General features: G+C 38.1%; 1 protein-coding gene across 1 annotated transcript; it reads right to left on the reverse strand.

Moving 5' to 3' along the window:
• Window positions 1-527: 527 nt before the first annotated feature.
• Window positions 528-16,224, reverse strand: UTP15 (UTP15 small subunit processome component). Its single transcript, XM_010336524.3, has 13 exons — window positions 16,059-16,224; window positions 14,457-14,578; window positions 13,568-13,660; window positions 13,297-13,481; window positions 12,232-12,410; window positions 11,200-11,325; window positions 9,429-9,564; window positions 4,312-4,396; window positions 3,031-3,180; window positions 2,196-2,297; window positions 1,574-1,707; window positions 1,344-1,402; window positions 528-853 (listed from the first exon to the last, which is right to left on the reverse strand). Exons 2-13 carry the CDS (start codon window positions 14,544-14,546, stop codon window positions 636-638), a joined length of 1,557 nt encoding a protein of 518 aa, XP_010334826.1. The 5' UTR covers window positions 14,547-14,578; window positions 16,059-16,224; the 3' UTR covers window positions 528-635.
• Between the last annotated feature and the right edge of the window lie 6 nt (window positions 16,225-16,230).

Consider the following 16,230-nt stretch of genomic DNA (forward strand, 5'->3'; position numbering starts at 1 on the left):
ATTCTGAATACAAATCTAGCGAGTATCAGTTCTTCAGAGCTGACCACTTACTTGCCACACTTGGAACAGCTGAACTCCCATTACCAGCTGAAGCAGGGCATGTGATCTAAGACAAGTGTCGACATCAAGGAGAGAGGAAGCAAGCTCCGCAAGGGCCTACAAATCCCAAAGGCACTGATTAGCATCAAGAAAGAGGCTTTTTGTTGTTGCCATTTGTTTTTGTTGTTTTCCAGAAGTAATACAAGGCTGTGTTCCTTTAGCAGGATTCCCAGTTGGATCCTCTCCAGAGAGGATTCATATTTGAATTCCCACCTGAATACCAACCCAAATGTTGAGACAGAATACTCCTGTACTAAAATTAATATCCACTCATCCCACATAAACCTACTCTGTGTCCAAGACAATTGAGATCTTCTAGGTGAAGATGCTATAAAATAATTCAAAATAGCACATGGAAAACCATGTCTTACTTAAAACAGGTACTTATTTTCCGACCACAATTATTCCAGTCTCTTCCACAGAACTGCTTCTGTAAATAGCTTTTTTTAATATATCAAAGAGAGTCTCTTTCCAACATTTAATAGAGGCAAATCTATTCCAACTTCAGAGTTCTTATATGTCTTATTCAGCAGACACTATGATTCTATCTTCTTATTCTCTGGAAATCCATCAGATGTATTTTCCAACACAGGAGTGCCTTCCTTCCCTCTCATGGTGGCAAAAAGCATATCCATCATCCCCAAGGTTTCTAACAATTCTCTTTGGTAATCAATTTCTTTTTCTACAAGTCCTTGAAGCAGCAAAAACTTTTTATCAACTACAGGGGACTGACCAATCACAGGTAGATATATATCTAAAAAGAAAGAAAACACATTAACTAGCAATATCTTTCTATATATTGAGTGAAAAGCAAAATTCTTAAAAGCATAAAAATACCATAAAACCACTAAAAAAACCTGTACTTATGTTATAATTAATGATTTATAGAAAGTATAACAATCCCTCTGAGTAAATTTATTTCAAAAAACAATAATTACAGAAAATATAGGGTGGAAGTTCTGACTTATTTTCATTTTCCCATTTGAAAAATTGTCATGGTCATTACAGATGTCTATGAAAACACAATTTTTTTGGTAATAACCCTAGTCCCATCAATTCAAAGTCATGCCACTATAAACATTTTACATTTTATACTGCATTGACTTGTTGTTTTCTCCATGAAAATCCATTCTGAGAATTAATAAAAGCAAGATATTTTGATCTACTTGATTTCCAAATCTGACTCTTTGACATCTCTACTTTTGCAGGCATGTTAGGATTTTCAAGTTTTGACAACTACTTACCAATAATTATTTCAGCAGCATTGATTAAAACAGGGGCAAATCTTGGCTGAGAAAGATTCCTACAAAGTAAAAATTCAATTTAGTAAAACTTGTAAACCTAAAAAAAAAAAATTCTTAAAACAGATTTGTTTCTTCAGTTCTCTACAAGACATCAAACTAAATATGTCTTTCATTTGGTGATAAAGGATTTCAGATGCAAAATAAAAGTGTTTCACAGACAAAAAACATACCTTATCAAAAAATTAAGAACACGACTGATTTCCTTTTCATCTCGACCTGCAAGGGCATTTGCAAGGACTCCTCTTCGATTTAACTCCTTTATGATGGACACTGTAATCTCAGGTGTCTTTATTGCACAAGTAGGCTAGAAAAATTTTCACAGTCAACATGAGCAGACAAAACAGCACAAAAAAATAGCATTGTCTTGCACTAAATTATCAAGTTTGAATAGATGTTTATCTTCACAGTTCCAAGTCATGGTAATATGCAGGGTAAGTAATAACATAATTTTTTTTTAAATGCTCACTCGGCCGGGCATGGTGGCTCACACCTCTAACCTCAGTACTTTGGGAGGCCAAGGCAGGTGGATCACAAGGTCAGGAAATCGAGACCATCCTGGCCAACATGGTCTTTGGAAGAAACTTTGTCTCTACTAAAAACACAAAAATTAGCTGGGTGTGGTGGCGCATGCCTGTAATCCCAGCTACTCAGAAGGCTGAGGCACAGAATCACTCGAACCCAGTAGGCAGTGGTCACAGTGAGCCGAGATCACGCCACTGCATTCTAGTCTGGAGACAGAGCAAGACTCTGTCCAAAACAAAACAAAAACAAAAACAAAAAATGCTCACTCACCTCAAGAACTCTGTCAAGTGCCTTAGAGATTCGAAAATGTTTCAGATCCCTGTCATACAATTCTAGGTGTTTCTTTGTTGGCCTATTAATCAAAATGTCATCCTGCAATGAAAAGTAAATTTACAGAGAATAAAAATCAGTATCTATATAAAGATATATTTAATATAAAGATATATTTAATATAATGAAGTGGCATCTCTGAACTGTCACATATGCCCATAATGTAGATTAAATAAAAATGATTCCTACTAATCAAAGTCAAGAAAGAAATAAAAAGTGGAGTAATTTGCTACATCAACATGTTCTTAGTCTCTTACAATTTTAACTTACAGTATGTACTGTTGCCTTAATTCTAGGTAAAAATTACTCATTTCAGTTCTCTTTATGTGGCAGGCAGTGAGATTCAGTAGAAAGAGAAATAAAACAAGAATCAGAGATAATGAGATCTAGTCTCAACAACTCTGGATACCAGCAATGAAATCCTAATTAATCAGAAATTCTTTGCATCTCAATCTTCTCAGGTGACAAATGGGGACATGACTGGCTCTACTGCTTCTTGGGGTTTAGATCAAATCAGATAGTATGTGAAAGACGTTATTTTGAATCCAGTAAAGCATTATAACATTATGCTATGATGCAGAGTATTACATAAAGTAGTCCTTATTTCCCATTACTCTTCAATAATGTCCCCAATCCAGCAATCCAGAAATAATTCTGATGTATAGAAAAGCAAAATAAAGTTAAATGCCACAGGAACTATGCTTTCCAGTAATGTGCAGGGATGCTACTCTAACAAATTTCACGTTTTAAACAAATATGAGAAATGCACAAATACCCGTTGCTTCATGTAATTTTTTCCTTTAATAAACGTTCGATATGCAGGCCGCCGCCTTCTGGGAAGCGATTCCTTCTTTGCTTCGGATTTCCGATGTTTAACACTCAGTATGCCATTGGTCATTCCTACAACTATTGTCTCATCTTCATGCTAATAGCAATTAGAAAAATAAGTTAGTCCATTCTTAACTCATAATTTATAGTACTTTTACTTCAAAATACATTTATATTGTGTTTGCTGCTTGTCCATATAGTCACCAAGTTCCATTCAGATATACATAGTCTGCCTAACAATGATCGGTGCAAGACGTTAAAGCAAAATCATTTTTTCCTTAGGCTACAACTAGATTGACAGAACTTATACGTGTAAAATACCACTGGCAAAGTTTGTGTAATAATACATAGTTGGTAGGGAACAGTGGCCCATGTCTGTAATCCCAGCACTTTGGGAGGCTGAGGTGAACGGATCATGAGGTCAGGAGTTTGAGACCAGCCTGACCAACATGGTGAAACTCCATTTTTACTGAAAATACAAAAATTAACTGGGCATGGTGGCACACGTCTGTAATTCTGGCCACTGAGGAGGCTGACGCGGGACAATCACTTGAACCCAGGAGGCGGAGGTTGCAGTGAGCCAAGATCATGCCACTGCACTCCAGCCTGGGCGACAGAGCAAGACCCCATCTCAAAAAGTAATAAGAAGAATTATACATAGTTAACAGCATCAAGGATTACACAGTAGCATGACTTTTACAATCTTGCCCCCCAAAAATATTTTTTAATAAGCTTTTCCGTTCCCAAATCAGATTTCTATATAATACAGTTAAATACCTTCCTGCCCAAATGTGGCTTCTCATAAAACTTGACAGCATATATTTCAGAAACAGCAGTAATAAAGAAAAGGAGATATTTCATTTTGTTGTCCCCTTTACCCCCTATCTTCTTTTCCGCTCAGAGAGCTAATCTGCCTTTCTAGTGTACTGTAACACTCTTGAGTTAAATTAGTTGAAGAGAGATTTATTAGCTTCCCAGGTCCTGCATTTGGTGTTAACAATGCCTAGAGCACTGTCCTTGGTTTGAGGTTACCCGGTGAGTGAGACCTATATCGAAATTCATGCTCGGTCATTAGGACAAGTCATATATTCCAGCAATTGTCTTAACTCAAATATCTAACACGGCAAGAAGAGTTACTCAAATCCAAAAATAAAGCCCCAAATTCCATTTTAGTTTCATTTAACAGGCAAGGTCAGTGACAAACTTAAAAATAGGTAAAGGTACTTACCGCAAGGGCAAGACTCAAAATTGAAGCTGCATAATCAAAACTGTGGACTACTTTGTAGGAAGTTGTGCTGTATACTTTTACCTTCCTAATAAAAAAGAAAAGCTTCGTCAAAAGTCACCTTGAAAATGAATATAAAATGCAAATTTCTGTTTTTTGAAAATTCAAAATATGAACATTAAAATCTATACAACAGTGAAGAAAAACAAAAATCAGTAATGTTAATTACAAACTAATTTATCACTGAGTCCCTTAAAAAATGGGCTGTATACCAGCCCTAACTATAACATCTGTATAAAGACTTTCATTAGCCACTTAGAAATAGAAGTGCCGGGTGTAGCGGCTCAGGCCTGGAATCCCAGCAGTTTGGGAGGCCAAGGTGGGCAGATCACTTGAGGCCAGGAGTTTGAGACCAACCTGGCTAACATGACATAACCCCCATCTCTACCAAAAACAACAAAAACCAGCCAGGTATGGTGGCACATGCCTATAATCCCAGCTACTCAGGAGGCTGAGGCATGAGAATTGCTTGAACCTGGTTGCAGTGAGCTGAAATCTTGCCACTGCCCTCCAGCCTGGGCAACAGAGCAATACTGTCTCAAAAATTTTTTTAAAAAGGAAAAAAAAAAAAAAAAGAAGGACAGACCATCAGCCATTGTCATCTGAAGATCAAACTTAGAAGTAAAGAAAAAGTATCAGCTGGGTGTGGTGGCTCGCACCTATAATCCCAGCACTTTGGGAGGCCAAGGCGGGCAGATCACCTGAGGTCAGGAGTTTAAGACTAGCCTGACAAACATGGAGAAACCCTATCTCTACTAAAAATACAAAATTAGCCAGATGTGGTGGCACATGCCTGTAATCCCAGCTACGCAGGAAAATCGCTTGAACCCAGGAGGCGGAGGTTGCAGTGAGCCGAGAACACGCCATTGCACTCCAGCCTGGGCAACAAGGGTAGAACACTGTCACACAAAAAAAAGAAAAAAGAAAAAGGAGAAAGTATCAATGAAAGTATATCACAAAGCCAAGTTTAATGGCTCACACCTATAATCTCAGCACTCTGGCAGGCCACAGTCGGCAGATCACTTGAGCCCAAGAATTCAAGACCAGTCTGGGCAACATGATGAAATCCCATCTCTACAAAAAATAAAAAATAATTTTTTTTTAAAAAAAGAAAGGGCCAGGCCCGGTGACTCATACCTGTAATCCCAGCACTTTGGGAGGCCGAGGCAGGTGGATCACGAGGTCAGGATTTCAAGACCAGCCTGGCCAAGATGGTGAAACCCCACCTCTACTAAAAACACAAAAAAATCAGCTGGGATGGTGGCAGGCACCTGCACCAGCAACTCAGGAGGCTGAGACAGAGAATTGCTTGAAGCCGGGAGATGGAGGTTGCAGTGAGCCAAGATCGCACTACTGCACTCCAGCCTGGGCAACAGAGCGAGACTTCCTCTCAAAAAAAAAAAAAAAGAAAGTACACGTGAAGCCAAATATTAGGGTTTCTCAATCTCAGAAATGACTATCATTTTGGGGCACACAATTCTTTTTTGTAGGCGCTGTTCTGTGCATTGCAGGATGTTTCGCAGCCTTCCTGGCCTCTATCCCCTATATGGCAAGCACCATCCATGACCTTAAGTTGTGATAAAAAACAAAAATTTCTCAAGATATTGTCAAACATTCCTTGAGGGACAAAAATCACTCTTGGTTGAAACCACCACAAATCAAGCCAATTTACACTTAGCTTTTAGGAACATACTTAAGAATCAAGTCCCAAATTTCCTAGTAAGATGATTTCAGAGAACCTGCCATGTGATATTTATTTACACAAAAAATTCCTTTGTATTAAAAATATTTTCTAGCTTTTAAAATATGTACAGTTGGCCAGGCGCGGTGGCTCAAGCCTGTAATCTCAGCACTTTGGGAGGCCAAGCTGGGTGGATCACGAGGTCAAGGGATTGAGACCATCCTGGTCAACATGGTGAAACCCCGTCTCTACTAAAATTACAAAAAATTAGCTGGACATGGTGGCGCGTGCCTGTAATCCCAGCTACTCAGGAGGCTGAGGCAGGAGAATTGCCTAAACCCAGGAGGCGGAGGTTGTGGTGAGCCAAGATCGCGCCATTGCACTCCAGCCTGGGTAACAAGAGCGAAACTCCATCTCAAAAAAAAATTTAAAAAAATAAAAATAAAAATATGTACAGTCAATCCTCCTTATGGCAGACTCCACATCTGCAGATTCAATCAACCATGGATTGAAAATATCCATAAATAAATAAATTAAAATAATACAGAATTTTAGCCGGGCGCGGTGGCTCAAGCCTGTAATCCCAGCACTTTGGGAGGCTGAGGCGGGTGGATCACGAGGTCGAGAGATCAAGACCATCCTGGTCAACATGGTGAAACCCCGTCTCTACTTAAAATACAAAAAACTAGCTGGGCGTGGTGGCACGTGCCTGTAATCCCAGCTACTTAGGAGGCTGAGGCAGGAGAATTGCCTGAGCCCAGGAGGCGGAGGTTGCGGTGAGCCGAGATCGCGCCATTGCACTCCAGCCTGGGTAACAAGAGCGAAACTCCATATCAAAAAAAAAAAAAATACAGAATTTTAAAATACAGTGTAACAACTATTTACATAGCATTTGCATTGTATTAGGTATTACAAATAAGCTAGAAACGATTTAAAGTATACAGTGGATATGTGTAGGTTATATGCAAATATTATGCCATTTTAAATAAGGTACTTGGGCATTCACAACCAATCCCCTAAGTCACCACAGGATGACTGTATACTTTTTAACAAATATGCTAAAAACCAAAATTTTTCATAATAGCAGAAAAAAAAGAAAATATAGGAAAAAAAATCAAAAATAGATCATGGAAGCCAGGAACAGTGGCTCACACCTATAATCCCAGCACCTTGGAAGGCGGAGGCAGGTGGATCTTTTAAGCTCAGGAGTTTGAGACCAGCCTGGGCAACATGACGAAACCCCATACCTACAAAAACACAAAAATGAGCCAGGTGTGGTGGCACGTGCCTGTGGTCCCAGATACTCAGGAGGCTGAGGTGAGAGGATCGCTTGAAGCCAGGAGGCAGGGACTGCAGTCAGCCAAGATCATGCCACTGTCCTCCAGCCTGGACAACAGGGCGAAAATCCTGTCTCAAAATAATAATAATAATAGATCATGTAAATTCTAGAATTGTGCCTTTTTCTAGCCGCATGTGGCTACTGACCGCTTGAAATGTAGCTAGTGAAAATGAGACACTAAATTGTTTATTTATTTTAATTTTAATTTAAAAACTGAGACAGAAATTTTTATAAAATATTACCCTTTTTAAAATTTTATTGCATTTTAGGTTTTGGGGTACATGTGAAAAACATGCAAGATTGTTGCATAGGTACACACGTGGCAGTGTGATTTGCTGCCTTCCTCCCCATCACCTATATCTGGCATTTCTCCCCATGCTATCTCTCCCCAACTCCTGACACCCCCCACTGTCCCTCCCCTATTTCTCCCCAACAGACCCCAGTGTATAGTGCTCCCCTCCCTGTGTCCATGTGTTCTCATTGTTCAACACCTGCCTATGAGTGAGAACATGCGGTGTTTGACTTTCTGCTCTTGTGTCAGTTTGCTGAGAATGATGGTTTCCAGGTTCATCCATGTCCCTACAAAGGACACGAACTCATCATTTTTGATGGCTGCATAATACTCCATAGTGTATATGTGCCACATTTCTTTCTTTTTTTTTTTTTTCTTAAGAGACAGGGTATCACTCTGTCACCCAGGCTAGAGTACAGTGGTACTATCACAGCTCACTGCAACCTCAAACTCCTGTGCTCAAATGCCTCTCCTGCCTCAGCCTCCCTAGTAGCTATGATTAAAGGTGTGTACCACTGTGCCTAGCTAATTTTTTAAATTTTCTGTAGAGATGGGGTCTCACTATATTATCCAGGCTGGTCTCAAACTTCTGGCCTCAAGAGATCCTCCCACCTGAGCCTCCCAAAGCACTGGGATTACAGCTGTAAGCCACTGCACCCAACCTAAAATATGATTATTGTATCATAGTGCACATGCTTAGATGTTTATTTCTAGTATCTTAATAATTTTTACATACATTACATGTTGAAATTATATTTTATATATATTTTATTTTTACACTAGATACTAGGCTAAATTAAATGTGCTATCTAAATTTTGGGCTGGGCATAGTGGCTTACACCTGTAATCCCAGTACTTTGGGAGGCCAAGGTGGGTGGATTACTTGAGGTCAGGAGTTCGAGACCAGCGTGACCAACATGGCAAAATCCCATCTCTATTAAAAATACAAAAATCAGCCAGGCATGGTGGTACATGCCTGTAATCCCAGCCACTAGGGAAGCTGAGGCAGGAAAATCCCTTGAACCCAGGAGGCAAAGGTTGCAATGAGCTAAAAACTCACCACTGCATTCCAGCCTGGGCAGCAGATGAAGACTCTGTTTCAAAAAAAAAAAAAAAAAATTAATGTATCTAATTAAAAAAAATTTTTTTAGGCCAGGCACAGTGGCTCACACCTCTAATCCCAGCACTTTGGGAGGGTGAGGTGAGCAGATCACACAAGGCCAAAAATTTGAGACCAGTCTCGGCAATATGGCAAAACCCCGTCTCTACTAAAAATACAAAAATTAGCCAGGTGTGCTGCACATCTGTAATACCAGCTACTCGGGAAGCTGAGTCACAAGAATCACTTGAACCTGGGAGGTGAAGGTTGCAGTAAGCCCAGATTGTGCCACTGCACACCAGCCTTGGTGACAGAACAAGACTCTGTCTCAAAAAAAAAAAAGAAAAAGAAAAGAAAACCTCAAAATATATGAATGTACAATAACAGTTTCTAGAATAACATTATTTGAAAGCTTATCATTCAAATGGTTCAATAATGTTGTTTAGGTACATAAGTTAAAACAAATTATATCAAAGGAGAAAATAAGTAGCTATATGTAAATTAGAGGTCAAAACTATTTTCAACTCAACAGGTTTTCTTCTCCTGGAAATCATTATCACAATATTTATCACAAATATTGCTAAAATAACTCATTTCCTCAAGCAGTAAACACCTGTACACTAATATACAAAAAAATTAAAATGCCAACCTATCCAGTGAGCCAGAGAGCAACCTCTGTCCAGAGCTGCTTAGACATAAACATGTCACAGTTTTGTGATGATTTTTCAGAGATACCAGCAATTGTCCTCCTTTTAACATGTCCCAGACCTTAACGTAACGACCTCCTACAAATAGAAATAATCATTAGTTGGATATTCTGCTCACAGATTCAAAATTTTAAAGATCTGAAAAGCATTCTTCACTGACACTCCACAAAGCATGGAAGCTGAGTGAGGGAGTCCAGAGTCCAGGCGCCACCACTTCCTGGGTAATTGGTAATAATAGTTCCTACCCCACAGAACTGTTATGACAGTTAAATAATTTAATATTTGTGAAGCATACAGAAATTCCAGCAAAATAAATGCATAACTGAAAGAGTTCATTTTAAGAAAATTATGATAAATTCATTTTTTTAAAAGAAATTCTATATAGCAGTGGAAGTGAATAATGTAGATTTGCAGCAAAACATCAAGCAGAAGTCTAATACAGAAAACAGAAAAAGGGGTGGGAGAGGAGACTGAAATCTTGACTGGGGAACAGGATCTGGAACCCAACTCACAGTCCCCACCCCTCCACTAGTATGTGGCACCTCACAAGAAGGATCACAGCTGAAACCACTGCTCTAGTCCAACCCTCTCATTTTCAAGGTCTAGAAACCTTAAGAAATTGCCTGAGGTCCCAATTAGCTAGTGACACAGTGGAGATTAGCATAAAGCTTTCTATTCTCCTTGTTTAACTTGATATTTTTTCCATCTGTCAGAATAACAGCAAGAAAAGTAGACATATCTGACATTTATCAACTTTTTTTTTTAATTAGAGATGGAGTCTCACTATGTTGCCCAGGCTGATCTCAAATTCCTGGGCTCAAGCTTTCCGTCTGTCTCAGCCTCCTAAAGTGCTAAGATTACAGGTGTGAGCCACCACACCCAGCATCAACTTATGTTTAAATCAGATAGGTACTGGGGAAAAGAATATAAAACAGAGTAATTTCTAGCCAGATTTTAGAATTAAGAGAAAAAAAAGGATGCACACACAGCAATATATGTTGTCAGCTGCACATTCTACCCACACATTCTTCTAAAGTCAACATATTTTTACTTTACAAATGAAAAAAGCCAATTTACTTCTTCCATTGTAATTATGAAAATGTAGTATGTGCAAAAACACCTCAGTCCCAGTTTGTGAAAAAATGTACTAAGGCCCCTTTTGAGGCCACATTATCTCCTTTCTCTAGTACTAGCTGCTGTTTGCTGGGTAAGGACATTTCAATCTAGAGAGTCACAGAAAAAGAGGCAAGCCTTCTAGCTCTCAAATAACTGATTTTCAAAAGCTGCTGCAGATCTCTCAGGTAGGAGTAAAAGAAGTATAAGCTAGATTTCTGGGGTTAAATAAGATGGCATAGGGCTGAATACATAATGTAGGCTCTCAAGTTCTGTGATTTCAGATCTGCCACTCACCACTTTGCCGTTGAAAAATTAGTTAAAACTTTTATTTTGTTAGTCGTAAAACAGGGGGAAAGCTAACTACCTTGTAGCATCATCTAGTGCACTAGAGTTAATATACATATAACAGCACAGTGCCTGGCTCACATTAGGTACACAATAAATGATAACTGCTTGCCTGTCCTATCGATTAACTGCTTGAGCAAAAACTGAGATATGCAAATCAAATGCACACTGATAAATTATAAAAAGCAAATGATTTTAAACAAATATGATTCCAAACCAACAATACTGGTGAAAGCTATTTTTAAGAAGTACCTGCTGACACCAGAAGACCTCCAGAGGGGAAAAGCAGGACACTCTCCACAGGCTGCCCATGCTCAACAGAGAGAACACTCTTATTCGTTCGTGCATCAAACATCTTCACAGTATGATCATATGATCCTAAAATGTCAATTTTTATATTGTTAGTTTCACTGTTCAAAACAACAAAAACCACATGTATCCAGATATAAATTTTAAAAGGAAAAAAAATCTTAGATGAAGCTTTAAAAAGATATATATGTATATTCATGAAGACACAGGACCTCCAAACCCTCTACCACTGATTGTATCTGAAGAAGCACTACACAATACTATACAATCTAACTTGCTCTGATCCTAAAATATTCTTTTCTTTGGACTACTGTCACTACTGAATCATCTGGAAATTTCTATAAAGGCACCCTCAGAGGCTGAACTGCACTGTCTGTGTCTTGACTGCTTGAAGCAGTGTACTCCCCATTACAGTTCTGAGAGTCTGTATGTTTTCAAGACACCCTGATTTTTCCAAACACATTTGGAAGACATGAACCATCACCAAAAGAAGAATAAGAAAATAAAAAGCAATTGGAAGCCAATCATGGTGGCTCACACTTGTAATCCCAGCACTTTGGAAGGAAACTGAGGCAGACAGATCGCTTGAGCCCAGCAGTTTGAAACCAGCCTGGGCAACGTGGCAAAACCTTGTCTCTACAAAAAATACAAAAAGTAGATGGATATAGTGGGCACCTATAGTCCCAGCTACTTGGGAAGCTCGGGTGAGATGATAACTTGAGCCCAGGAGGTAGCAGATGCACTGAGCAGTGATCACATCACTGCACTCCAGCCAGGGCAACAGAGTGAGAAGCTGTCTCAAAATAAATACAAACATACTACGTAAAAATTTATTTAAAAACTGGAGAATTCACCAGAAACATATTCCTTTATAAAAGAAATTTTAAACCCCTCCATCCCAAAAGAGCCCCATAGCCATATTAAAATACATCCCCATGAGATTATTTGCTTCACGAGGGAACAGAGTTCACCAACCTGTTATAAAGAGATCCGGATTAAGTTTACTAGCACATCCACACCTCACATAATCAGAATGTTCTTTAAATGTCAAAATTTCTTTGGAGTTTGGAATATCCCATAATTTAACTGTATAATCATCAGCCCCAGAGACCACGTGATATTTGTCAGCTGTAAAATCTACTGTATGAACTGCTCTGAAAGATCAAAGATCAGTATATGAAAAAACAAGAAATTATTTTTCTGGTACCTTCTAACATAAAATTCTCCTATTTCTGAGATTAAGAAAAAAGCAGGTCAGTTTCAGGAAGTCTTCACAGAGGGAAATCATGAGAGAAAGAGAAAACGTTAAAGTGTTTGTCCCCAGGTCAATTAAGAAATATAAATACTCCTACATTATGAAGTTAAAAAGAATATTAAAGCCTTAAAATTATATATTCTAATATATTAACAATTCCACTTAGCTGCTAAATATGAGAGCAAAGGCCCTTTAACTTTTAACATTTCAAAATATTCTTTAAAAAACTCAAAAAAGATTTGCCACTAAATAGAATGTTACCTAAATTTCTGTTGTATTTTAACAAATTTCAGCAATGACACTGGTAATCCTGAAAACAAAGTTATAATATAAAATTGTGATGGCCACTTAATTTATCAAGGGGCAAAACAGTACAAATCCAAGAAGAAAAGAAAATCTACCTTCCAACTTGACTTCAACATAAGATGCTCTAAGACAGTACAGGCCTATGGAGCTCTCATTACTAGCTGTAAGGTTGTCTTTAGATGAGTAATTCATAACCTCAACTGTGCCACAGACCTTGCTAAAGTTAACCAAAAGCTACAGAACAGCTCCCTAGATAAACATATATTTCCTAAAATATCACATAAAATTCTAGGGAATTCATGAGCCCTATGGAACTGGACCACAGAACCCAAGTTAAGCGCTCTTAGAACAATCAGGAAATATAGTACATATAGGCAAATAATCTTCATAAAACTGTTATGTTTTTCGTCAAAGAGAGAAAAAAACAGAGCTTACAACAAAATAAAACAAAACCAGAACACATAAAAACTGTCTCTTACTTTGTATGGCCTTCAAACTGTCTGAGGGGAGCCCTTCCACTTATATCAAAAAGTTGCACTCCACCATCTTCACTGCCAGCCACAAGCAATCTACCGTCTTGTCGAAAAGTAGCACAGTACGCTGTATCTTTAAATCGAGAAAAGGTTTTTATAGGTTCTTGGGAATATCGGCCATAAATGTGAATCTACAAGATGAAAAACAGTATTTCTCCAGATGCTGACCATCAGTAGTAAACTATACAAAAGAAAAATAAAGAAATATTATACTTACTCTTGAGGAAGCTGTGACAGCATAATTATATGGAGGCTGAGGAGAAAAGTCTACTTTTGAAACTGCACCAAATTCCTTAATCTGAACAGGGGTCTTAATAAAAAATAGTAGAGTGTTAACAGAGTTACCACTGGTAAGACCTATTTAAGCATTACATAATTTCTTACAGACCATTTCTTTTTGTTCTTAGTAACATTTATTAGGTTGTATTTAACATAAAATTACAAAGAAAGCAAAAAAGGTCCATATCATCACACAGACTATCCTTGTAGCCACTGAAATAAACATATGGTTAGAAAGCCACACCCTACTCTGTCTCTTCAGCTATTGAGTTTACTGTGATTTCTACCAGAAAAAAAGAAGTAACTATGTCTATACCAGCATACAATAACCACATACTTTTAAAATAACACAAAGATAATCCTACTATGCAGACTGTTCCACGTCTTGCTTCTTTTCACTTAGTAACACATATTAGCAAACTTTTCATAGGAGCAACAGACTTACCATCCATGATAAGGCCACATTATATAGTAAATTATGTCCACTACTAATAAACATAGGTTTTTCCAGATTTCTACTATTAAAAGCAATACTTCAATAAACATCTTTACACATATGAGATTCAAATTTTAAAATTTAATTCATTTGGCATTGACTGATCGTCTATTCTGTGCTAGACATTTGTATGGTTAATCTGATTAAGCAGTACGGACTTTTATATAAAATTCCAAGAAAAAACAGATATCAAACTATCTGCCCAAACTAAAAGCTGCGAATAAATTGTTTTTAGTTAATAATTCTCTGTTAGAGCATCCAGAGTATAACATATGCTAGAGAAACTGGCATAAACACAAATCCCTCCTCCCTCATTATCTCCCATACTCACTTTATAGTTGTTCCAGTACAGTGTATCTTGGGTAATTTTTTCACCAAGTATAGGATATGTCTGAATAGCTACAGGCTTATACCCAGCCATAATTCCATATAATTGACTGCTGCCTTCCTTCGCTGAAGCAAGAAAATAGTAAAAAAAAAAAAAATTAAAGATCATGATTCAACCTGAGAAAGTCGATTAAAAAAAAAATTAAAGAAATATAAAAAAAAATTGCACTGTTGTCCAAGGGTCAATATTTTAGAATTGATATTAGAAATAATTACAACGACTGCCTTAAGTCTGAAAAAGAAAATATTTTATATACCTATTATTTATAAATTTGTACATAGAGTTGATTTTCACTCTGCTTTCTTTCAGAAGTCTGTGTGGAAGTTTATAGATTAGAGACCAATAAACCATTTAATTCTAACCCAGAAAAAGCAATCTATAGAAGGCAGGAATAATTACAGTAAGGGTTATCATATCGCACCATCTATTTAGCTGTACACAAAGGTTCTCATATCTAGCCAACCATTTTACAACACTTCGGAATAAATATAGTACAGTCTTCCAGTAGCAAACCAAAAAGGATTATGCTGGCTTTGAGTGTCCATTTTCTGGCAACAGGAAATACTAAGGTGAAACTGCAAATACAAGTTTCCTGAAACCAAGCTTAAGATGACATTTAATCTATAAGAATTACTGTTACGGACTTGATTTCCTGAAAGCCTAAAAATGCCAAGAAGTAAGAAAAACAAAGCTAATATTCTAATGCATACGCTTTAAATTAACTTTAAAAGGTTTTAACAGGTAGGAAAGAAAACTGTAATAAAGCAATCCTGAAATTAAATTCAACAATTAAAGTGGCATAATAAAACTTTTAAATAACATACAATCAAGCCAAAACATCTTTCCAGAACGATTCAATTGCAAAAGAGATTCAGTGTTATCAGGTAAATGATTCCAGTGCTGCTACTCATCACCTATTACAAAACTGTACATCAGTAACACCACGGTAAGTGTAACATATATTTAAAAGGTGCTTTAATGAAATACAATGACCCATGATTAAAGGGGGAACACTCTTCTGTTCATTAAAGTACCTGCCAGTGTGTAGGACACTATTCTAGGCACTGGAGATACAATGGTGAATGAAATAAAGACATGGTCTGTGCCCTCGCATACTCCAGTATACTCCATTTGGCTGGTGACTGGCACCAAATATTAATCTAGATTCAGCCTTGACGTGTCCGTCTTCCTCACTCCTAACATCCAAACAGTTAACAAGATAGGCTGATTTTATCTCCCAAATCTTTTAAAACTCCATTACATTCACTGCACCTGAGGGAACCTCGTAAGCAAAGACAGACTGAAATATGTCCATTGCCTTGGAGAGTTGCTGATTACTCCGGTAACTAACAACGGTGGACAGGAGAGGGTGTAATCGCAGAGGAGAATCTAAGTCGACGCTTAATTGAGGGGAACTTGAACCGGTTAAAGAATTTAGCCATTCTCCTACAGAGCCTGGGGAAGCCCCAGAAGAGCATGCCAGATAACACACGGAGGCCAAGAGTTGAGTCTGGGTTTCCCTCAATGGGAGCCGCCTTCGCCTACCTCCACTGAGCCCCAAAGGGCCCGACGAGACACCTGGACTCAAGGACAATTAATCGGACTCCGTCAGCTCCCTCTCCTGGACCGTTCAGCCGCACTGGCGTGAAAATCACATGGACCCTCGAGAAGCCGGCGACACACACACCGAACCGAACGTCGCGTGAAGATGACGTAC

Source organism: Saimiri boliviensis, chromosome 1 (genome assembly GCF_048565385.1).
Source record: "Saimiri boliviensis isolate mSaiBol1 chromosome 1, mSaiBol1.pri, whole genome shotgun sequence".
NCBI classification, from domain to species: Eukaryota; Metazoa; Chordata; class Mammalia; order Primates; family Cebidae; genus Saimiri; species Saimiri boliviensis.

What these genes read in the sequence shown, in the direction of transcription:
- UTP15 (XM_010336524.3), bottom strand. Translation starts at nt 14,546, where the DNA reads ATGGCTGGGTATAAGCCTGTAGCTATTCAGACATATCCTATACTTGGT. An exon ending in GTTCTTAATTTTTTGATAAG is followed by an intron (nt 1,403 to 1,573) that starts GTATGTTTTTTG and finishes TTTACTTTGTAG; the next exon opens with GAATCTTTCTCAGCCAAGAT. An exon ending in TGCTGCTGAAATAATTATTG is followed by an intron (nt 854 to 1,343) that starts GTAAGTAGTTGT and finishes CTTTCTTTTTAG; the next exon opens with ATATATATCTACCTGTGATT.